The following is a 22,671-nucleotide window of genomic DNA, read 5'->3' as shown; positions in this document are numbered from 1 at the left end:
ACAAGAATGTGGAGCAACTGGAACAGTCATACGTTGCTGGTGAGAATGCAAAATGATACAACCGCTCTGGGGAAACAGGTTAGCAATTTCTCATGAAGTTAAACATGTACTTCCCATTTGACCTAGCAATCTCCTAGGTGATTCTTACCCAAGAGAAACAAAACTTAAGTTTGCAAGAAACCTGTACACAAATGTATACAGCAGCTTTATCGTTGCTAACAACTGGAAACAAACCAATATCTTACAGTTGGTAAGTAGATAGTGTGGAATACCCTTGGCAATAAAAATAAGTTGTTATATACTACAACTTGGATGAATCTCAAATGCATTATGCTAAGTGAAAAAAAGCCAAACTCAAAAGGCTACATACATATGATATGATTTGGTTGTGTAACATTCTGGAAAGGCAAAACTATAGGGACAGAAGACAGACAGATCAGTGGTTGCCAGGGATTAAGAGTGGGAGCAGGGTTTGACCATGAAGGAGTTTTGGGGGTGATGATATTCTGGTTTTTTTTTTTTTTTTGAGATGGAGTCTCACTTTCACCCAGGCTGGAGTGCAGTGGCACGATCTCGATCTCGGCTCACTGCAAAAACTGGAAACAAAGGCAGTAAATATGACAACATGCTAATTACATATGAGATTATCAGTATTTGCTTTATTATTGTACTTGTATTTTTTAATTAGTCGACATACAAACAAGGTAAAATATATCCCCCTTAGAGAAAATTTAGAAAAAACAGAGAAGGAGATAGAAAAAGTCACCAGTTGTCTTTTATTTATTTATTTATTTATTTATTGAGACAGAGTCTCGCTCTGTCACCCAGGCTGCAGTGCAGTGGTGCCATCTCTGCTCACTGCAAGCTCCGCCTCCGAGATTCACGCCATTCTGCCGCCTCAGCCTCCAGAATAGCTGGGACTACAGGCGTCCGCCACCATGCCCGGCTAATTTTGTTTTTGTATTTTTAGTAGAGACGGGGTTTCACCATGTTAGCCAGGATGGTCTTGATCTCCTGACGTCGTGATCCGCCCGCCTCGGCCTCCCAAAGTGCTGGGATTACAGGCGAGGTCCATCGCGCACGGCCCACCAGTTGCCTTTAGACATTGTATTTTTTATTATTTTCTACATGTCTTTTTGCACAATGAAAAGTGTACCGTAAGAACAATTTTGCCTGTGGTTTTACTTAGTATATTCTAAACTTGTTTCCTTTGCAATTTTTTTTTTTTTTTTTTTTTGAGACACAGTGTTGCTCTGTTACCCAGGCTAAAGTGCAGTGTCGCGATCGCAGTGTCGCGATCACAGTTCACTGCAGGCTTGACCTTCCTGAGCTCAGGTGATCCTCCAGCGTCAGCCTCCTGAGCAGCTGGGACTATAGGTGCACCCATGCCTGGCTAATTTTTTGTATTTTTTGTAGAGAGAGGATTTCATCATGCTGCCCAGGCTAGTGCTGAACTCCTCAGCTCAAGTGATCTGCCCACCTCAGCCTCCCAAAATGCTGGGATTACAGCATTTGTAATCCCCTTCCTCTTAAATGATCTTTGAAACATATTTGCAATCTCAAAGCCTGCATTTATCTAAACAACTGGTTTCATTTTAGGGATGTAGGCATTTCTGTAATATTAAACTGGTATATTTCACCTCGCTATCATGGCAGTACAACTGAGGGGATGTTTGCATGAATCTTGTGAATTATGATGGCTCTGAGCCATTGTAATTTGATTAACCGAAGTCTTACTTTGGGGTTTATTTTATTTTTATTATTTATTATTTTTTTTTGAGATGGAGTCTCACTCTGTCGCCCATGCTGGAGTGTAGTGGTGCTATCTGGGATCACTGCAACCTCTGCCTCCTGGATTTAAGTGATTCTCCCACCTCAGCCTCCCAAGTAGCTCGGACTACAGGCACGGGCAACCATGCCGGGTAATTTTTTGTATTTTTAGTAGAGACGGGATTTCACCATGTCGGCCAGGCTGGTCGCGAACTCCTGACCTCAAGTGATCTCCTCACTTTGGCCTCCCAAAGTGCTGGGATCACAGGCGTGAGCCACCACGTCTAGCCTACTTTGGGATTTTTCTCTACAACATTTTCATGTTGTTAATGTAGCTGGGGGTCCAGCATCACTGCTGGTCACTTAATCCGGCTGGAGGCCACCAGGATACACCATCTCTTTGTAGTAAGCTGTTAAGGAGAGCCCTAGGCAAAATTACTTAGGTTCATGGTGTCAGTGCTTTTGTGGAGATGTCCAACTCCTGAGGTTCACTCATACTGTCATTTTTTCCTAAGGCATCAGGTGATGAGCCTCTCTGACCCAGCATTCTGACTACACTACCCTGTTCACATTCTTTTCTTTCTTTTTTTTTTTTTGAGACAGGGTCTGGTTCTGTTGCCCAGGCTGGAGTACCCTGGCATGATCACAGCTCACTGCAGCCTCGACCTCCCGGGCTCAAGTGATCCTCCTGCTTCAGCCTCCTGAGTAGCTGGGACTACAGGTGCACGCCACCATTCCTGGCTAATTTTTTCATTTTTTATAGAGACAGGACCTCGCTATATTGCCCAGGCTGGTTTCAAACTCCTGGACTCAAGTGATCTATCTCCCTTGGGTTCCCAAAGTCTTGTGATTACAGGCATACGGTGCCTGGCCTTCACATTCTTATATACCCTTCTGTTTCCTTAGTTGTGAAATGGAGATAATGACATAGCCTTAATTCATGTGGGATGCTTAGCACAGTGCCTGGCACTTGATAGACTTTTTCTTTCTACTTGAAATTTATTTTTGAGCTGGGCATGGTGGCTCACACCTGTAATCCCAGCACTTTGGAAAACCAAGGCAGGCAGATTACCTTAGGTCAGGAGTTCGAGACCAGCCTGGCAAACATGGTGAAACCCCGTCTCTACTAAAAATACAAAAATTACCTGGGTGTGGTGGCACACACCTGTTATCCCAGCTACTCCAGAGGCTGAGGCACGAGAATCGCTTGAACTCGGTAGACAGAGGTTGCAGTGAGCTGAGATTGAGCCACTGCACTCCAGCCTGGGTGATAAAGAGAGACTGTCTTTAAAAAATATATTTTTAACTAATATAAAACTCTCTGGATCCTTCTTTTTCTGAGCTGCATCTCCACTTGAGTCCATCCCACATCATTGAACATTTAATTACACAGAATTGTGTACCATCTTCCTTGACCCCCAGATCTTTAGCCTTCGATAGTACCCTGTGTCTCTTTTTGTTGTACGAGTCACAGTTGCAATTTTTTTTTTTTTTTTTTGAGACAGAGTCTCATTCTGTCACCCAGGCTGGAGCACTCACTGCAACCTCCGCCTCCTGGGTTCAAGCAGTTCTCCTGCCTCAGCCTCCTAAGTAGCTGGGATATTACATGCCCGCAGCATCACGCCAGGCTAAGTTTTGTATTTTTAGTAGAGATGGGGTTTCACCATGTTGGTCAGGCTGGTCTCGAACTCCTGACCTCCTGATCAGCCCTCTTCGGCCTCCCAAAGTGCTAGGATTACAGGTGTGAGCCACTGCACCCACCCATAGTTGCAATTTTATTTGTGTGATTGAGTGCCGTATGACCCTTTTATTGAAGTACAGTGAAAGCAGGAAACATGACCGATTTTTACAATATTTTCAACACTTACCACCATAGGTGGTACATAGTAAGGCCTTAATAAACATTTGTAAAATGAACAAAGGTCATGAGTGTTTATGTTTGTAGTTTTAATTGCCCTAAAGTAAATATCTGATTTGCCAATTTCCACCAGAGTGCTCTGCACATAGTAGGTCTAATTATTTTTCCCTCTTTACTAATCACCCATGCCTTGTAAGAATTCAGTTAGCTGACTTTTTGTAGTTTATAAGCCTGATGACTGGGTGTTCCCGTGTGTGTGAGATGTGCCACTCTCGAACCTTGTTACTACGGCGGCACATCGCGCGTCTGACATGAAGAAAAAAAAAATTCAGTTAGTCGGCCAGGAACAGTGGCTAAGACCTGTAATCCCTGCACTTTGAGAGGCCAAGGCAGGAGGATCACTTGAACCCAGGAGTTCGAGACCAGCCTAGGCAACATAGCGATACTCCGTCTCAAACAACAAATAAAAATAATTTGTCGAGCATGGTGGTGCGCGCCTGTAGTACCAACTGCTCGGGAGGCTGAGGCGAGGGGATCGCTTGAGTCACGGAGGTCAAGGCTGCAGTGGGCCAAGCTCGCGCCACTGCACTCCAGCCTGGGCGACAGAGTGAGACCCTGTCTCAAAACAAAACAAAACAAAACAAAAAACCTTAGAGGATTAAAAAAAAAATTTATAGCGGAAATATAGTAACGAGTTGCCCTAGGCTCGTCTTCGTTCAGCCTTCGCCTCCGCTCAGCCGCAGCCTCCGTTAGAATGGCAGCTGGTGCTGGGGGATCCTTTTGCGCACGCGCACAGCCTCTGGCCGACTATGTCCTCGAGCGGGTTCCATCCTCTACCCAGCGCGCGCGAAGGCTACGCAGGTCGACTCGGGAGCGCGCACGCAACTCCGCCTCGCGTCCGGCCCGCGAATCCCGCGGCGTCCAGCCCGGGTGGTCCGGGCCGCGGAGGGAATGCCCCGGAGGGCGGAGAACTGGGACGAGGCCGAGGCAGGCGCGGAGGAGGCAGGCGCCGAAGAGTACGGCCCTGAAGAGGGCGGCCGGGAGGAGTCGGGCGCCGAGGAGTCCGGCCCGGAAGAGTCCGGTCCGGAGGAACTGGGCGCCGAGGAGGAGATGGAGGCAGGGCGGCCGCTGCCCGTGCTGCGCTCGGTGAACTCGCGCGAGCCCTCCCAGGTCATCTTCTGCAACCGCAGCCCGCGCGTCGTGCTGCCCCTATGGCTCAACTTCGACGGCGAGCCGCAGCCCTACCCAACGCTGCCGCCTGGCACGGGCCGCCGCATCCACAGCTACCGAGGTACGGGCCCGGCGCTTAGGCCTGACCCAGCAGGGACGATAGCACGGTCTGCTGAAGCCCCTCAACCGCTCCGGGGTCCATTTTGCAGACGGGGAACTGAGGCCCCTTGAGGCGGGACACATCCAGGGTGACGCTGCTCGCAAGCGTCAGAGCATTCTTCCCCCCCCCCCCCCCCGAGACGGAGTCTCACTCTGTCACCCAGGCTGGAGTGCAGTGGCGCGATCTCGACTCACTGCAGCCTCAGCCTTCCGGGTTCAAGCGATTCTCCTGCCTCAGCCTCCTGAGTTGCTGGGATTACAGGCGCGCGCCACCACGCCCGGCTGATTTTTGTATTTTTAGTAGAGATGGGATTTCACCATGTTGATCAGGCTAGTCTCGAACTACTGACTTCGTGATCCGCCCGCCTCGGCCTTCCAAAGTGCTGGGATTATGGGCGTGAGCCGCCGCGCCCGGCCCAGAGCATTCTTTATAAGGCTGAATAGTTTGCATTTGAAGGTGGCTCCTCTCACCCCCCGCCCCACGTGTATTTTCCCCTAAAAGAAAAGCTCGGCCGGGCGCTGTGGCTCAAGCCTGTAATCCCAGCACTTTGGGAGGCCCAGACGGGCGGATCACGAGGTCAGGAGATCGAGACCATCCTGGCTAACACGGCGAAACCACGTCTCTACTAAATACAAAAAACTAGCCAGGCGAGGTGGCGGGCGCCTGTAGTCCCAGCTACTTGGGAGGCTGAGGCAGGAGAATGGCGTGAACCCGGGAGGCGCAGCTTGCAGTGAGCTGACATCCGGCCTGCGCGACAGAGCGAGACTCCGTCTCACACACAAAAAAAGAAAAGCTCCATCTTTAACATCCCATCTGTTCAGTCCTGATGACTCCAGTGGGCCAGTTCTGCGCAGTCTCTGCCCTCATGGAGAACATATTCCTCCTGGGGAGACAGACAGATGCATTAACTGACAGGAATAAGCCAGGGTCATGTTGACGCCGGAAGAGCCGACCGTGTGTGACGTGGGAGCTTGACCTACCTGCCTGCTCGGAGTTGGAGGGGTTGCGGTTGTGTGGTTTCAGTTAAGGAGCGCTTCCCAGAGAAGGAAGGAAGCAGGATGGAGTAGGAGCTAGCCAATCCTAGGTAAGAGGTTCTAGACATGCATGCGTTGAGACCTGGAGTCTTGAGAGAGGAAGCTCTAAAGGTGATTTTACCCCCTAGGAATGTGGAGGCATTGAAATTTTTTTTTTTTTTTTGAGACGGGAGTCTTGCCCTCCAAGCTGGAGTGCAGTGGCCCAAGCTAGAATGCAGTGACGCAAGCTAGAATGCAGTGGCACAATTGCGGCTCATTGCAACATCTGCCACCTGGGGTCAAGTGGTTCTCTTGCCTCAACCTTCCGAGGATTGGGGATTAGAGGCGTGCGCCACCACGCCTGGCTAATTTTTTTTTAGTAGAGATGGGGGTTTCGTCATTTTGGCCAGGCTGGTCTCGAACTTCTGACCTCAGATGATCCACCGGCCTTGGCCTCCCAAAGTGCTGAGATTACAGGTGTGAGCCACTGCGCCCAGCCCTTTGAAAGTTTTTCTATATATATATATATTTGAGGTGGAGTCTGGATCTGTCACCAGACTGGAGTGCTGTTGTGCAATCTTGGCTCACTGCAACCTCCCGATGCAACCTCCGGATGCAACCTCCCGACTCCCTGGTTCGAGCGGTTCTCCTGCCTCAGCCTCCTGAGTAGCTGGGATTACAGGAGCTTCAAGTATGTGCTCTTTACTTACCGTCTTATACCTTGAGCATGTCACTTGCCTTCTCAGACCTGTTTTCTCATCTATAAATGGATCTGTTGTGAGGACTGACTGAGATAATGTTACTAGAAGAGCTTTGTATGATATTTAAGCAGAGTGAGAGGCAAGCTTTTTAGCTTTTTGTGTAGGTCAGGGGAAATGGAGAAAATAGGTGCCCTGACTTCGACCAGTGTGGCTCTTTTTTTTTTTTTTTGGAGATGGAGTCTTGCTCTGTTGCCCAGGCTGGAGGGCAGTGGCATGATCTCAGCTCATTGCAAGCTCCACCTCCCTGGTTCACACCATTCTCCTGCCTCAGCCTCCGGAGTAACTGGGGCTACAGGCACTCGCTACCACACCTGGCTATTTTTTTTGTATTTTTAATAGAGACGAGGTTTCACTGCGTTAGCTAGGACGGTCTCAATCTCCTGACCTCGTGATCCGCCCGCCTCGGCCTCCCAAAGTGCTGGGATTACAGGTGTGAGCCACCGCGCCCAGCCACCAGTGTGGCTCTTTAACAACCTTTGCTTGTCCTGATAGGTCACCTTTGGCTCTTCAGAGATGCAGGGACACACGATGGGCTTCTGGTTAACCAAACTGAATTATTTGTGCCATCTCTCAATGTTGACGGACAGCCTATTTTTGCCAATATTACACTGCCAGGTACTGATGTTCAGTTTTACTTTTTAAAAAGATAAGGTTGTTTGTTGTGGATAGGCCACTTGAAAAATTAAGCCCAGTCCTTAATTTTTGCCTGATGTCAGGCAAGGTATCCAATCTTTTTGTATCCTATTCTCTACCATAAATAAAATGGAACTGATGTATTTGTATGTTTTGTGTTAAAGATGTTATGGTGTCTCAAAAGCACTTTGGGCTCTTAAGAGACAAGCAAAATTAAAGTATCACATCATAGATTAGTTTTGTAGAATTGTAAAATTATGAATGCCTTTTGTTTCCCTGGCCGAATTGTGCCCTGGAGCTCCAGGAGAACAATGTGTAGAGCATGAGATATTTTGGCTTATTTCTTGTTGACTTCTAATTTTTTTAATTTTTTTCAGATGGAATCTCGTTGTGTTGGCCAGGGTGGAGTACAGTGGCGCAGTCTTGGCTCACTGCAACCTCTGCCTACTGGGTTAGCGATTCTCCTGTCTCAACCTCCTGAGTAGCTGGGACTACAGCGTGTGCCACCCACCCCGCTAATTTTTTGTATTTTTAGTAGAGACAGGGTTTCACCATGTTAGCAGGATGGTCTCCATCTCCTGACCTCATGATCTGCCTGCCTCAGCCTCCCAAAGTGCTGGGATTTACAGGTGTCAGCTGCAGCACCCGGCCTATGTATTTTTATTTTTATTTTAATTAATTTATTTATTTGAGACAGAGGAGTCTCCCTCTGTCGCCCACGCTGGAGCGCAGTGGCATGATGTTGGTTCACTGCAAGCTCCGCTTCCTGGGTTCATGCCATTCTCCTCCCCCAGCCTCCCTGGTAGCTGGGACTACAGGCGGCCGCCCCAGTGCCTGGCTAATTTTTTTTGTATTTTTTAGTAGAGATGGGGTTTCACGTGTTAGCCAGGATGGTCTCATTCTCCTGACCTCGTGATCCACCCGCCTTGGCTTCCCAAAGTGTTGGGATTACAGGCGTGAGCCACTGCGCCTGGCCTATGTATTTTTAATTTAACACAATCAAGCTCACAGTGCCAATCAGAGGTATATTTATTTTTGTTTTTATTTTTAGAGAGTCTCACAGTGCCATCCAGGCTGGAGTGCAGTGGTGTGATTTCAGCTCACTGCAGCTTCTGCATCCCAGGTACAAGTGATTCTCCTGCCTCAGCCTCCTGGGTTGCTGGGGTTATAGGCGCCTGCCACCACACCTGGCTAATTTTTGTATTTTTAGTAGAGACGTGGTTTCACCATGTTGGCCAGGCTGATCTTGAACTCCTGACCTCAGGTGATCCGCCCACCTCAGCCTCCCAAAGTGCTGGAATTATAGGCATGAGCCACCGCCTCTGGCCTGTTTTTTTTTTTTTTTTTTTTTTAAATCATTGAAGATTGGTATAATACTTCACTATTTGTTTGAAGCTCAAATGATTTTATCAGGGTAAACCCTAATAAACTGATGTTCCTGTGGGTAAAAAAACTCACTAAAGACCAGCAATGCATGGTGGCTCATGCCTATAATCATGCCTGTAATTCTAGCACTTAGGGAGGCTGTGGCGGGAGGGTCGCTTGAGGTCAGGAGTTCTTGACCAGCCTGGACAACAAAGTGAGACCCCAGCTCTACAAAAAAAATTTTTTTAAATTACCTGGCTGTCTTAGCATGTGCCTGTAGTCGCAGCAATTTGGGAGGCCGAGGTGGGAGGATCCCTTGAGCCCAGGAGTTTGAGGCTGCAGTGAGCCATCATCACACCACTGCACTCCAGCCCAGGTGACAGAGTGAGACCCTGTCTCAAAAAAGAAAACAAACAAAAAAACAACCCACAAAGCCCCCCAAATACATGGGTTTCATAGGATTCAAACTAATACGTGTGCATAGATTCTGTTTAAGGAAGTAGATATATAAAAATGAGCATTGCTGAGTTAAATTTGGTAAATTTGCCTTATAGAATACTCTTAAGGAGTACGTTTCCAGTGAGTGTAAAATAGGAATTGGGATACCCAATTCAGTTGTACTAGATTTTCGAAGTACACATTGTTTTGGTTATGTGTTTTGTGACTACCACCCCAAAAACCACTTTTTTTTTTTTTTTTTTTTTTTTTTGGGAGACAGAGTCTCACTGTGTCACCCAGGCTGGAGTGCAGTGGTGTGTGATCTTGGCTCACTGCAACCTCTGCCTCTTGGGTTCAAGCGATTCTCCTGCTTCAGCAGCTGGGACTACAGGTGTGCACCACCAAGCCTGGCTAATTGTTTGCATTTTATTGGAGACTGGGGTTTCACCATGTTGACCAGGCTGATCTTGAACTCCTGAGCTCAGGCAACCTGCCTGTCTCAGCCTCCTAAAGTGCTAGGATTACAGGTGTGAGCCACTGCACCTGGCCCACCATTTTATTTTGTTCATAATTCTGTAGTCCAGGCTGGGCTCAACTAGGCGGTTACTCTGCTGGTGGTAGTCGTTGGTATGGCTGTCTTTTGCTGGCAGCTGGGGGCTGGACCTGTCCCTCTTTTTTTTTTTTTTTCTTTTTTCTTTTTTTTCGAGATGGGTTCTCACTCTGTCACCCAGGTTGGAGTGCAGTGGCATGATCTCAGCTCACTGCAACCTCTGCCTCCAGGGCTCAAATGATCCTCCTCCCACCTCAGCCTCCCCAGTCGCTGGGACCACAGGCACGTGCCACCATGCCTGGTTAATTTTTTGTATATTTTATAGGGACGGGGTTTTGCCATGTTGCCCAGGCTGGTCTCGAACTCCTGAGCTCAGGCGATCTACTCACGTCAGCCTCCCAAAGTGCTGGGATCACAGGCATGAACCACCATGCCTGGCCAGGGCCTGTTCCTCTTTATGTGGTCTCTCTAGCACGGTGGCTCAGGGCTTTCAAAAGAATAAAAGCAGAAGTCGACAGGCCTTTTTAAGGCTTCGACCCAGAATTGCAGTGTTGCTTCATCCACATTCAGTTAGTTAAAGCAGTCACAAGCCCAGCCCATTTCAAGGTGAAATTACTACCCTGAGGTGTCCATAGGGGGCCATCAGTATAACACACTGCCACATACATGCACTCACTTTTTTTCTTTAACCTGAAGTGAGATCCATCAGTAGTAAAGGTAGCTGTTGGCAAAGCCTCTTGCTCATTCCTTGTACTGAGACCCTAGTCTGCCACTGAGGATTTGGTTTTTGCCCTTCCAGTGTATACTCTGAAAGAACGATGCCTCCAGGTTGTCCGGAGCCTAGTCACGCCTGAGAATTACAGGAGACTGGACATTGTCAGGTCGCTCTACGAAGATCTGGAAGACCACCCAAATGTGCAGAAAGACCTGGAGCGGCTGACGCAGGAGCACATTGCAAATCAACGGATGGGAGATTGAAGATTTCTGTTGAAACGTACACTCTTTCATCTCAGCTTTTGATGGTACTGATGAGTCTTGATCTACATACAGGACTGCTTCCTTACTCAGTTTCAAAGTGTCTCATTCTCAGAGTAAAATAGGCACCATTGCTTAAAAGAAGGTTAACTGACTTAACTAGGCATTGTGATGTTTAGGGGCAAACATCACAAAATGTAATTTAATGCCTGCCTATTAGAGAAGTATTTATCAGGAGAAGGTGGTGGCATTTTTGCCTCCTAGTAAGTCAGGACAGCTTGTGTGTAAGGAGGTTTGTATAAGTAATTCAGTGGGAATTGCAGCATATCCTTTAATTTTAAGAAGGCAGTGGCATCTGCTTTTAATGGATGTATAATACATCCATTCTACATCCATAATGGTTGGTGACTTGTCTGCCTCCTGTTTTGGGAAGACTGAGGCATCCTTGAGGCAGGGACAAGTCTTCGTCCTCTTTGAGACCCCAGTGCCTGCACATCATGAGCCTTCAGTCAGGGTTTGTCAGAGGAACAAACCAGGGGACGCTTTGTTAGAAAGTGCTTAGAGGTTCTGCCTCTATTTTTGTTGGGGGGTGGGAGAGGGGACCTTAAAATGTATACAGTGAACAAATGTCTTAAAGGGAATCATTTTTATAGGAAGCACTTTTAAAATTTTCTAAGTTGTGCACTTTTCTTGGTCCACTCTTGTTGAAGTGCTGTTTTATTACTATTTCTAAACTAGAATTGGCTTTCTATAGTTGTGATAATAGCATTTTTGTAACTTGACAGCTGCACAGAAAATAGAAGAAAATCTGCATGTTTGATTCTAGTATTAATGGGCAAATAAGTTTTTGCTAAATGTATGTCTGTTCTTTTTTGTAAATATGGGACATTCCTGATTGATTTGGGTGTTTTGTTTTGTTTTTTTGAGACAGAGTCTCGCTCTTGTCACCTGAGCTGGAGTGCAGTGGCGCCATCTCGGCTCACTGCAACCTCTGTTTCCTGGGTTCATGCGATTCTCCTGCCTTAGCCTCCTGAGTAGCTAGGATTATAGGCGCCCGCCACCACGCCTGGCTAATTTTTGTACTTTTAGTGGAGACAGGGTTTCGCCATGTTGGCCAGGCTGGTTTCAAACTCCTGACCTCAGGTGATCCGCCCACCTCAGCCTCCCAAAATGCTGGGATTACAGGCGTGTGAGCCACCGTGCCTGGCTGATTCGGCATTTTTCATTAGGCAGGACCAGGTGGCACTTCCACCTCTAACCTCTGGTCCTACCAGTGGATTCATGGAGTAGCCTGGAATGTTTCATAGTTTTCTAAATATACAAACTCTTATAGGCTGGACTTAAATTCATTAACTCAAATTCAATACTTCTATCACACTTAGTTTTTTGTAACTAATAGCTTTTTTTTTTTTTTAATTTTTATTCTATTCCTCCCCTAATAGCTTTTAAAAAAATATCCCCAGTAGAGAAACATTTGGAAAAGACAGAAAACTAAAGAGGAAGAAAAAAGATCCCTATTAGATACACTTCTTAAACACAGCCACATTAACAGTTTGAACTGTTTCCTTTCAGCCTTTTTAGGGCATATATTGGTTGATTTTTACATAGTTGAGATTGTACTGTTTATACAGTTTTATACCCTACTTTTTCATTTAACTTTGTAACTTAACTATTTCTCTATGTTATTATAAGCTTTTCACAAACATTAGTGTAGTCTTCCTTTTATAATTGATGTTTGGGGGTATTTCTTGGCATCTTTAATTCCTTATCCTAGCCTTTGGGCACAATTCCTGTGCTCAAAAATGAGAGTGACGGCTGGCATGCTGGCTCACGCCTGTAATCCCAGTGCTTTGGGAAGCCAAGGAAGAGGACTGCTTGAGCCCAGAACTTCAAGATGAGCCTGGGCTCATAGTGAGACCCCATCTATACAAAAAAATTTTAAAAAATTAGTGTGGCAGCACACATCTGTAATCCTAGCTACCTGGCAGGCTGAGGTGAGAAGATCATTTGAGTTTAGGAATTGGAGGCTGCAGTGAGCCATGAGTACGCCACTGCACTCCAGCCTGGGGGACAGAGTAAGACCCTGGCTCAAAAAAAATTCAGGCCAGGCATGGTGGCTCATGCCTGTAATCCCAGCACTTTGGGAAGTCGAGGCAGGCAGATCACCTGAGGTCAGGAGTTCAAGACCAGCCTGGCCAACATGGTGAAACCCCGTTTCTACTAAAAATACAAGAATTAGCCAGGTGTGGTGACGCACGCCTGTAATCCCAGCTACTCAGGAGGCTGAGGCAGGAGAATTGCTTGAACCCAGGAGGCGAAGGTTGCAGTGAGCTGATATCACACTGTTGTACTCTAGCCTGGGTGACACAGCGATACTCTGTCTCAGAAAAAAAAAAAAAAAAAAAATTCAAATCAGAGTGAAGTGAATGAGACACTCCACAGTTTTCCTTCTACTGCAAATTTCAACTGATTTTAGCCCCTTCTTTCAACATTCAACAAATAGTCTTTTTTTTTTTTTTCTTTGAGATGGAGTCTCACTCTGTTGCCCAGGCTGGAGTGCAGTGGCATGATCTCTGCTCACTGCAAGCTCCACCTCCTGGCTTCAAATGATTCTGGCTCACCCTGCTGAGTAGCTGGGATTACAGGTTCCTGCCACCATGCCCGGCTAATTTTGTATTTTTAGTGGAGATGGGGTTTCACCATGTTGGCCAGGATGGTCTTGATCTCCTGACCTCGTGATCCACCCACCTCAGCCTTCCAAAGTGGTGGGATTACAGGCGTGAGCCCCCGCGTCCAGCCAGCCTTTTTTTTAACCTTTGTGTCAAAATGATAGTTCATGTTTCTCTTGTTAAAACATGTAGGCCGAGCACGGTGGCTCATGCCTGTAATTCCAGCATTTTGGGAGGCCGAGGCAGATGGATCACCTGAGGTCAGGAGTTCAAGACCATCCTGGCCAACATGGTGAAACCTCATCTCTATTTAAAATACAAAAATTGCCAGATGCGGTGGCTCACACCTGTAATCCCAGCACTTTGGGAGGCCGAGGCGGGCAGATCAGGAGGTCAGGAAATCGAGACCATCCTGGCTAACACGGTGAAACCCTGTCTCTACTGAAAAATAGAAAACATTAGATGGGCGTGGTGGTGGGCGCCTGTAGTCCCAGGTACTCGGGAGGCTGAGGCAGGAGAATGATGTGAATCCGGAAGGCGGAGCTTGCAATGAGCTGAGATCATGCCACTGCACTCCAGCCTGGGCAACAGAGTGAGACACTGTCTCAAAAAAGAAAAAACAAACAAAAATTATCCGGGCATGGATACGGGCACCTGTAATCCCAGCTACTCGGTAGGCTGAGGCAGGCAAATCTCTTGAACCTGGGAGGTGGAGGTTGCAATGAGCCAAGATCACACCATTGTACTCCAGCCTGGGCAACAAGAGTGAAATTCCATCTCAAAAACAAACAAACAAACAAAAAAAACCATGCAGTTTGAGTACTGTGTTTTTGGTGTTGTCCAAGGAAAATTAAAAACCTGTAGCGTGAATAATAATATGTTTTTCATTTGAAATCTTGTGAATGTATTAAATATATAGCTCTTAAGAGACTGTGAAGTTCCTATTTTAAGTTTTTTTTTTTTTAAAGCTGTTCTTTAATACATTAAATGGTGCTGAGTAAAGGAAATAGGCAAGGTGTGTTGTGTGGTGTTTTAACCAGGCACTTCTCTCTCAGAGAGTTTTGAAACCTGTTTACATAAAGGCCCAGGATGAGAAGGAGATCCAGACATAAGCCACCAGCCTCATTCCAAGTCTCTTCTCTTTCCAACCCTGGATTTTTTTTTTTTACTTAACATTGTTTCTTTTAGCTTTATTTTTCTTATAAAAGAAATATATCACTATACAAAATTAAACACTACAGAAAAATATTAAGAAGAAAAACATTCACCTCAGAAACAAAGTTTTTTCCCATGAAAACAGGACCCAAAAAGGTAAGTGGTTAGTATTTCACCAGCAATTAATTATGTTGAGAATAAGGCCAGGTGAGGTGGCTCACGCCTGTAATCCCCGCACTTTGGGAGGCCAAGGCGGGCAGATCATCTGAGAGAAGGAGTTCGAGACCAGCCTGGCCAACATGGTGAAACCCTATCTCTACTAAAAATAAAAAAAACATTAGCTGGGTGTGGTGGCATGTGCCTGTAATCCCAGCTATTCAGGAGGCTGAGGCAGGAGAATTGCTTGAACCTGGGAGGCAGAGGTTGCAGTGAGCCGAGATTGCACCATTGCACTCTAGCCTGGGCGACAAGAGTGAAACTCTGTCTCAAAAAAAAAAAAAAAAAAAAAAAAAAAAAAATATATATATATATATATATATATATATATATGTTGAGAATACAACAGTGAGGGCATGTGCTAGAAATCAGTGCACTAAGGATATGAAATAGATATCAATGTTTTACACACAATGTGTGAACACCAGTGTGAACTTTTCGGATACTTTCACCCTGGGTCTCTGTATCCCATTCTTAGCACCTCAGTCCCACTCTGCTAGTCGCAGGCTTCCTGATACCCCTTCAATACAGATTGAGTATCCCTAGTCCAAAAATTCCAAATCCAAAGTGCTAAAAAATCCAAAAGTTTCTGAGTCCTGACGTGACTCCACAAGTGGAAAATTCCACATGTGAGTACTTAATACAAACTTCGTTTCATGTGCAAAACTATGAAAAATATTGCTCAAAATTACCTTTAGCCTGTGTCTATAAGGTGTATATGAAACTGGTGTTGTGATGTGTATGTTTTCTGTTTTTGTTCCTGGCTCATAATTCCCACAGCCCTTGTTATGGATGTGAGCCACCTTGCCTGGTTAATTTTTTTTTTTTTTTGAGACGGAGTCTTGCTCTGTCGCCCAGGCTGGAGTGCAGTGGCTGGATCTTGGCTCACTGCAGGCTCCGCCTCCCAGGTTCATGCCATTCTCCTGCCTCAGCCTCCCAAGTAGCTGGGACTACAGGCGCCCGCCACCTCACCCGGCTAGTTTTTTGTATTTTTTTAGTAGAGACGGGGTTTCACCGTGTTAGCCAGGATGGTCTCGATCTCCTGACCTCCAGATCCGCCCGTCTCGGCCTCCCAAAGTGCTGGGATTATAGGCTTGAGCCACCGTGCCCGGCCCTGCCTGGTTAATTTTTAAGTTTTTTTTCAGAGATGGGGTCTCGCTCTGTTGCCCAGGCTGGTCTTGAACTCCTGGGCTCAAGCGATCCTCCCACCTTGGCCTTCCAAAGCCCTGGTATTACAGCCCTCATTTCAGAGAAGGTCCCACCCCATACCCTGGGGGAAGGAATGGTGACATAAAGCCTCGTTAAAACCATGAGGACAGTGGAGAGCGTCAGGATAGCTGAGCTTGTAGAGATTCCTGGAGGGTGGTTTGTCCAGGGAGGGGACAGAAGCTCTGTGCCCCTTACCTATGCCTTGGTCTATGCATTTCTTCATCTGTATCCTTTATTACATCCTTTATAATAAACCGGGTAGGCCGGGCGTGGTGGCTCACACATATAATCCCAGCACTTTGGGAGGCTGAGGTAGGAGGATTGCTTGAGCCCAGGAGTTCAAGACCAGCCTGGACATCATAGATCCTGTCTCTACTAGGGGAAAAAAAAAAAAAAATTAACCAGGAGTGGTGGCGCATGCCTGCAGTCCCAGCTGTTCAGTTTGCACTCCAACCTGAGTGACAGAGCAAGACCCTGTCTTGAAAAAATGACTGGTAAACATTTTTCACTGAGTTTTGTTAGCCACTCCAGCAAATTAAACCCAAAGAGAGGGTGGTGGGAACCTTAACTTGAAACTAGTTGGTCAGAAGTTCTGGAGCCCCAGACTTGATACTGGTGTGGGGATGGGGGCAGTCTTGAGAACTGAGCCCTTACCCTGCAGGATCTGATATTGTTTCCAGAAAGATTGTGTTGGAAGTGAATTAGAGGATACCTAGTTGGTGTTCACTGCAGAATTGATTGCTTGCTCTTGGGAAGAAATCTACACATTTGGACACAAAAGTGTTCTGGGTTGGTATTGTGTTCGTGTGGAATCTAGAGGAAAAACACTGAGAGTTTTTCTGAAATAGGTAATGAATTTCACCTTTAGACTTGGGTCCCATCCTCAAGATATCTCATTATATATATGCACATATTTCAAAATACAAAAAAATCTGAAATTGGAAACACCTTCAGTCCCAAGCATTTCCAATGAGGGATATTCAACTTGTTTTTCCCGTTCCTTTCGGCACACCTAAACTGCCTGCCCCAACAAAACATTTTCCTGCCCCCACCCCTCGCCACACATACCCAGTAGTCCATTGGCAGGTCACAGAAAATTGAGGTACACGTATGATGGACATGAGAAGGATTGGGCAATAGTACTCGATATATGACAGGGAGAAAAACCCACAAAACTTGTTTCAAAATTCAAAACATGAAACTGCAGGAAAATATAAGTCTGCTTGACATACAAACTAATGGCAGTAGGCTCTCTCCCTGTCTGTCAGATGGAAAAACACAAAAGACTGTTGCTTTCCAATTGGGAAAAGTTGAATCCTGGAGGCCTGGGGCTGGCCCCACAAATGCTAATAACAGAGCTGAGGTTACTGAAAGGCTGGGGGGAAGTCGTATTGAACCATTTCATCTTAACATAAGTTGGAGGAGAGTTAATTGGGCAAAGGACAGTTAAGCAATTTGCTTGATGGGGAATGACATGAGATGATAGTTTGTCCTTTGTAGGAGGGTGTTCATTACCTAGGCCCAACTCAAGAATTTTGAGAACTCTTGTTGTAGCTATCCCATGCTCACGAACCTCAGATAGGAACTGTGGTAAGGGCTTGTATTAGTCTGTTCTCATGCTGTTATGAAGGAATACCCCCAAGGCTGGGTAATTTATAAAGAAAAGAGGTTTAATTGACACAGTTGCTCACGGCTGGGGAGGCCTCAGGAAACTTAAAATCATGGTGGAAGGCACCTCTTCACAGGGCAGCAGGAGAGAACGAATGTCAGCAGGGGAAATGGCAGACGCTTATAAAACCGTCAGATCTAGCCGGGCGCGGTGGCTCAAGCCTGTAATCCCAGCACTTTGGGAGGCCGAGACGGGTGGATCACGAGGTCAGGAGATCGAGACCATCCTGGCTAATCCGGTGAAACCCCGTCTCTACTAAAAAAATACAAAAAACTAGCCGGGTGAGGTGGTGGACGCCTGTAGTCCCAGCTACTCGGGAGGCTGAGGCAGGAGAATGGCATAAACCAGGGGGGCGGAGCTTGCAGTGAGCTGAGATCCGGCCACTGCACTCCAGCCCGGGTGACAGAGCGAGACTCCGTCTCAAAAAAAACAACAACAACAAAAAAAACCGTCAGATCTAATGAAAACTGTCACTATCATGAGAACAGCATGGGGGAAATTACCTCCCATGATTTGATTAAATTACCTCCCACCGGGTCCTTCCCACAACATGTGGGGATTATGGGGATTACAATTCAAGATGAGATTTGGGTGGGGACACAGCCATACCATATCAGGGCTGTTCCAGCAGGTCTGGGTTACCCTGGCCTGGAGCAACTCCAGGCAGTAGGGAGGACTTTGAGAAGGTCTAGTGTGCCTCTGGGGCAGCTGTTTTCCAATACTTGTTTATACTTGGCAGCCTTCAGGACTTCCACCCCCTCTGATAGATGCAGAAAGCAGATCCCTCTGGAACAGACTCCAATATTGGAAATAAATGTACATCCATGGGAGATTGCCCAAAATAAGTATGGCACTCCTAAATAAGCCATTAAAAAGGATAGGGGCCAGGGGCTGCGGCTCACGCCTGTAATCTCAGTGCTTTGGGAGGCTGAGTTTAGAGAATCGCTGGAGGACAGGAGTTTGAGACCAGCCTCAGCAATATAGTGAGACCTCCATCTCTACCCGAGTAGCTGGGATTACAGGTGCATACCACCATGCCTGTCTAATGTTTGTGTTTTTCGTAGAGACAGGGTTTCACCATGTTGGCCAGGCTGGTCTCAAATTCCTGACTTCAAGTGATCTGCTTGCCTTGGCCTCACAAAGTGCTGGGATTGCAGGCATGAGTCACCACACGTGGCTGAAAATTTTATTTTTTCAATTATAATAGAGACAGGGCCTTGCCATGTTGCCCAGGCTGGTCTTAAACACCTGGGCTCAGGCAGTCCTCCCGCCTTGGCCTCCCAAAGTGCTGAGATTATAGATAAACATGCACCACCACACCTGGCCTTATGTTTGTTTTTCTTTTTTTTTTTCTGAGACAGAGTCTCCCTCTGTCCCCCAGGCTGGAGTGCAGTGGCGCGATCTCGGCTCACTGCAAGCTCCACCTCCCGCGTTCATGCCATTCTCCTGCCTCAGCCTCGAGAGTAGCTGAGACTACAGGCGCCTGCGACCATACCCGGCTAATTTTTTGTATTTTTAGTAGAAACGGAGTTTCACCGTGTTAGCCAGGATGGTCTCGATCTCCTGACCTCGTGATCCGCCCATCTCGGCCTCCCAAAGTGCTGGGATTACAGGCATGAGCCACCGCGCCTGGCCATGTTTGTTTTTCTTAATTTTTTTTTTGTTTGTTACTGTTTTTTGTGTTTTGTTTGTTTGTTTGTTTTTGCCTTTTCTTTTTCTTTTCTTTCTTTTTTTTTTTTTTTTTTTGAGACGGAGTCTTGATCTTGTTGCCCAGGCTGGAGTACAATGGCACAATCTCAGCTCACTGTAACCTCCACCTCTGGGTTCAAGTGATTCTCCTGCCTCAGCCTCCTGAGTAGCTGGGATTACAGGCATGCGCCACCACACCCAGCTAATTTCGTATTTTTAATAGAGACGGGATTTCTCCATGTTGGTCAGGCTGGTCTTGAACTCCTGACCTCAGGTGATCCACCTGCCTCAGCCTCCCAAAGTGCTGGGATTACAGGTGTGAGCCACTGCACCCAGCCATGTTTAATAGAGGTGGGGTCTCACTATGTTGTCGAGGCTGGACTCCTGGGCTCAGGCAATCCTCTCTGCTTGACCTCCCAAAGTGTTTGGATTACAGGGGTGAGCCATGGTGCCCAGCCCATCACAATTTTAGATGTTCATCTTTGCTCCAGAAAATCTAGTTTTAGGAATTCACCTTAAGAAAGAAAAAACAAGTGTGAATAGATGTACATATATGAAGTTTGCTGCAGTATTATTTAGAATAGTATAATACTGGAAATAAATTTATACTGATAGGAGTTTGGGCACGTATAGTATGGTGTTCCTGAATAAGCCATTAAGCCGGGCGCGGTGGCTCAAACCTGTAATCCCAGGACTTTGGGAGGCGGAGGCGGCAGATCACCAGGTCAGGAGATCGAGACCATCCTGGCTAACACGGTGAAACTTCGTCTCTGCTAAAAATACAAAAAAAAAAGAAGCCAGGCGTGGTGGCGGGCGCCTGTAGTCCCAGCCACTCGGGAGGCTGAGGCAGGAGAATGGCGTGAACCCGGAAGGTGGAGCTCGCAGTGAGCTGAGATCGCGCCACTGCACTCAGCCTGGGTGACAGAGCAAGACTCCATCTCAAAAATAAATAAATAAATAAATAAGCCATTAAAAGGGAAATAGTACTATGCTCATATATTGACATGAAAAGCTATTAATTGAAAAAAATTACAGAAAATTAAAGGTTTAAAAATTTTTTTTTCACCATTGTGTCTGCAAAAAGAAAATACGTTTAAAAAATTGTCTGGTCACGGTCGTTCACTCCTGTAATCTCAGCATTTTGGAAGGCCGAGGTGGGCAGATCATGAGGTCAGGAGATCGAGACCATCCTGGCCAACATGGTGAAACCCCATCTCTACTAAAAATACAAAAAACTAGCCAGGTGTGGTAGCATGCACCTGTAGTCCCAGCTACTTGGGAGGTTGAGGCAGGAGAATCGCTTGAACCCAGGAGGTGGAGGTTGCAGCGAGCTGAGATTGCGCCACTGCACTCCAGTCTGGTGTCAGCGAGACTCTGTCTCAAAAAAAAAACAAAAAAAACCCAAAAAAACCCCAATAATTTTGTATAGGACTAAAAACATGTAAAAGGAGTATATACTCCAAACAATAATGGTGGTTCCTCAGGGATGAGGTTATGGAAAGGTCTTTGTTTTCTCTTTCTTTCTGTCTTTGACAAATATCACATGCTATCAGAGAAGCCAATAAAGATATTTTTGTTTAAAAATATAGCCGGGCACGGTGGCTAACGCCTGTAATCCCAGCACTTTGGGAGGCTGAGGTGGGTGATCACCTGAGGTCGGGAGTTTGAGACAAGCCTGACCAACATGGAGAAACCTCATCTCTACTAAAAATACAAAATTAGCTGGGTATGATGGCACATGCCTGTAACCCCAGCTACTTGGGAGGCTGAAGCAGGAGAATCGCTTGAACCCAGGAGGCGGAGGTTGCAGTGAGCTGAAATCACACCATTGCACTCCAGCCTGGGCAACAAGAGCAAAATTCCATCTGAAAAAAAGAAAAAAAAAAGTATATGCAAAATGCATAGAGAAGCTTTATTATTATTCTCCTTTCATCAGTCTTCCCTCCTGCTCCAGCTTTTTTTTTTCTTTGTTTTCTTTTTTTCTATATGGAGTCTTGCTGTGTCCCCCAGTCTGGAGTGCAGTGGTGCGATCTTGGCTCAGTGCAACCTCCACCTCTTGGGTTCAAATGATTCTCCTGCCTCAGTCTTCCAAGTAGCTGAGATTACAGGTGTGTAACATCACACCCAGCTAATTTTTTGGTATTTTTAGTAGAAACAGGTTCCGCCATGTTGGTTGGGCAGGTCTCGAACTCATGACCTCAAGTGATCCACCCACCCCAGCCTCCCAAAGTGCTGTGATTGCAGGTGTGAGCCACCGTACTTGGCCTCTGCCCCAGCTTTCTGATATGACTGGCTCTCAACTCTGCCAGCACATATTATAATTATCTGGGAAGCTTTAAAAAACAGTAGTGCCTGAGCCCCACTCCAGAAGAATTGAATCTGGCTCCCTGGAGGTAGGGCTAGGCATTTATACTTTTTTTTTTTTTGAAATGGTGTCTCGCTTTGTCACCCAGGCTGGAGTGCAGTGGCGCGATCTCCGCTCACTGCAAGCTCCGCCGCCTCCCGGGTTCACGCCATTCTCCTGCCTCAGCCTCCTGAGAAGCTGGGACTACAGGCGCCCGCCACCACGCCCGGCTAATTTTTTTGTATTTTTTGGTAGAGACGGGGTTTCACCGTGTTTACCAGGATGGTCTCGATCTCCTGACCTCGTGATCCGCCCGTCTTGGCCTCCCAAAGTGCTGGGATTACAGGCGTGAGCCACCGCACCCGGCCGGCATTTATACTTTTTAAAAGCATCCCAGATGTTTCTAATATGCAGCCAGGGTTGCAAACCACTGACTATAATTTCAAGGGAGTTAAACTTGAACAGCTCAAAATGACATAAGTGTGTAACTAATTACATTCAGCCTCAATAACTGTTGCTAACTGATCCTGGTGGGTGTTGGTCATGGAAAAGAGCTAGTTAGAGGAAGAAATTAAGTGCGAGATCAGAGGAAATTTCTTGTGGTGAGGTGGTATAACAGAGCAGAATGGGTCAGACTTGGGTTGCGTTCTATTGATGCGGAACAGGCAAGCCCCAAAATTGGGGTTTAGCCTAGGAGGGTTCTTAGCTTCACCCAGAAAGGAATTCAAGGGCCAGCCAGTGGTGTTAAATAGCACCTTTTATCGAAATAGCAGTGTGCAGCAATAGCAGAGGTACTGCTCCTTGCAGGGTAGGGCTACCCCATAGGCAGTGTGCCCGAGTAGCCGCTCAGAGGCAGTACTACAGTCACATTTATACACACTTTTAATTATATGCAAATTAAGGGGCACTTTATGTAGAAAATTCTAGGAAAGGGGCAGTGACTTCTGGGAGTCGCCATGGCAATGGTAAACTGACAAGGTACACTGCTGGCAGTGTCTTATGGGAGGTGCTTCCCATCACACCTGTT

General features: G+C 46.6%; 2 protein-coding genes and 1 non-coding gene across 4 annotated transcripts in view; all 3 read left to right on the top strand.

Annotated features, from left to right (window-relative positions):
* BRK1 (BRICK1, SCAR/WAVE actin nucleating complex subunit) overlaps window positions 1–4,755 on the top strand; it is a 29,173-nt gene extending 24,418 nt beyond the window's left edge. The window contains exon 4 of the transcript XR_003118061.1: window positions 4,745–4,755. The gene's annotated coding sequence lies outside the window, so the exon portion shown is untranslated. The remainder of the gene's footprint in view (window positions 1–4,744) is intronic.
* LOC112619963 lies at window positions 3,839–3,940 on the top strand. Its single transcript, XR_003118434.1, has one exon. It is a non-coding gene; the product is annotated as a small nucleolar RNA U13 (small nucleolar RNA).
* On the top strand, window positions 4,371–14,292 carry VHL (von Hippel-Lindau tumor suppressor). Of its 2 annotated transcripts, XM_025375218.1 has the most exons (3): window positions 4,371–4,919; window positions 7,225–7,347; window positions 10,518–14,292. In XM_025375218.1, the coding sequence occupies exons 1-3, from the start codon at window positions 4,580–4,582 to the stop codon at window positions 10,694–10,696; spliced, it is 642 nt and encodes a 213-aa protein (XP_025231003.1). In that variant the 5' UTR covers window positions 4,371–4,579; the 3' UTR covers window positions 10,697–14,292. The 2 variants fall into 2 exon arrangements, with proteins under 2 accessions (XP_025231003.1, XP_025231004.1); XM_025375219.1 differs by lacking the exon at window positions 7,225–7,347 and having other exon boundaries at window positions 10,518–13,975.
* Window positions 14,293–22,671: the final 8,379 nt, after the last annotated feature.

This window comes from Theropithecus gelada, chromosome 2, assembly GCF_003255815.1.
Source record: "Theropithecus gelada isolate Dixy chromosome 2, Tgel_1.0, whole genome shotgun sequence".
Taxonomy (NCBI): Eukaryota; Metazoa; Chordata; class Mammalia; order Primates; family Cercopithecidae; genus Theropithecus; species Theropithecus gelada.
The sequence above is the reverse complement of the archived record's forward strand: the minus strand, read 5'-3'. Positions and strand labels throughout refer to the sequence as shown.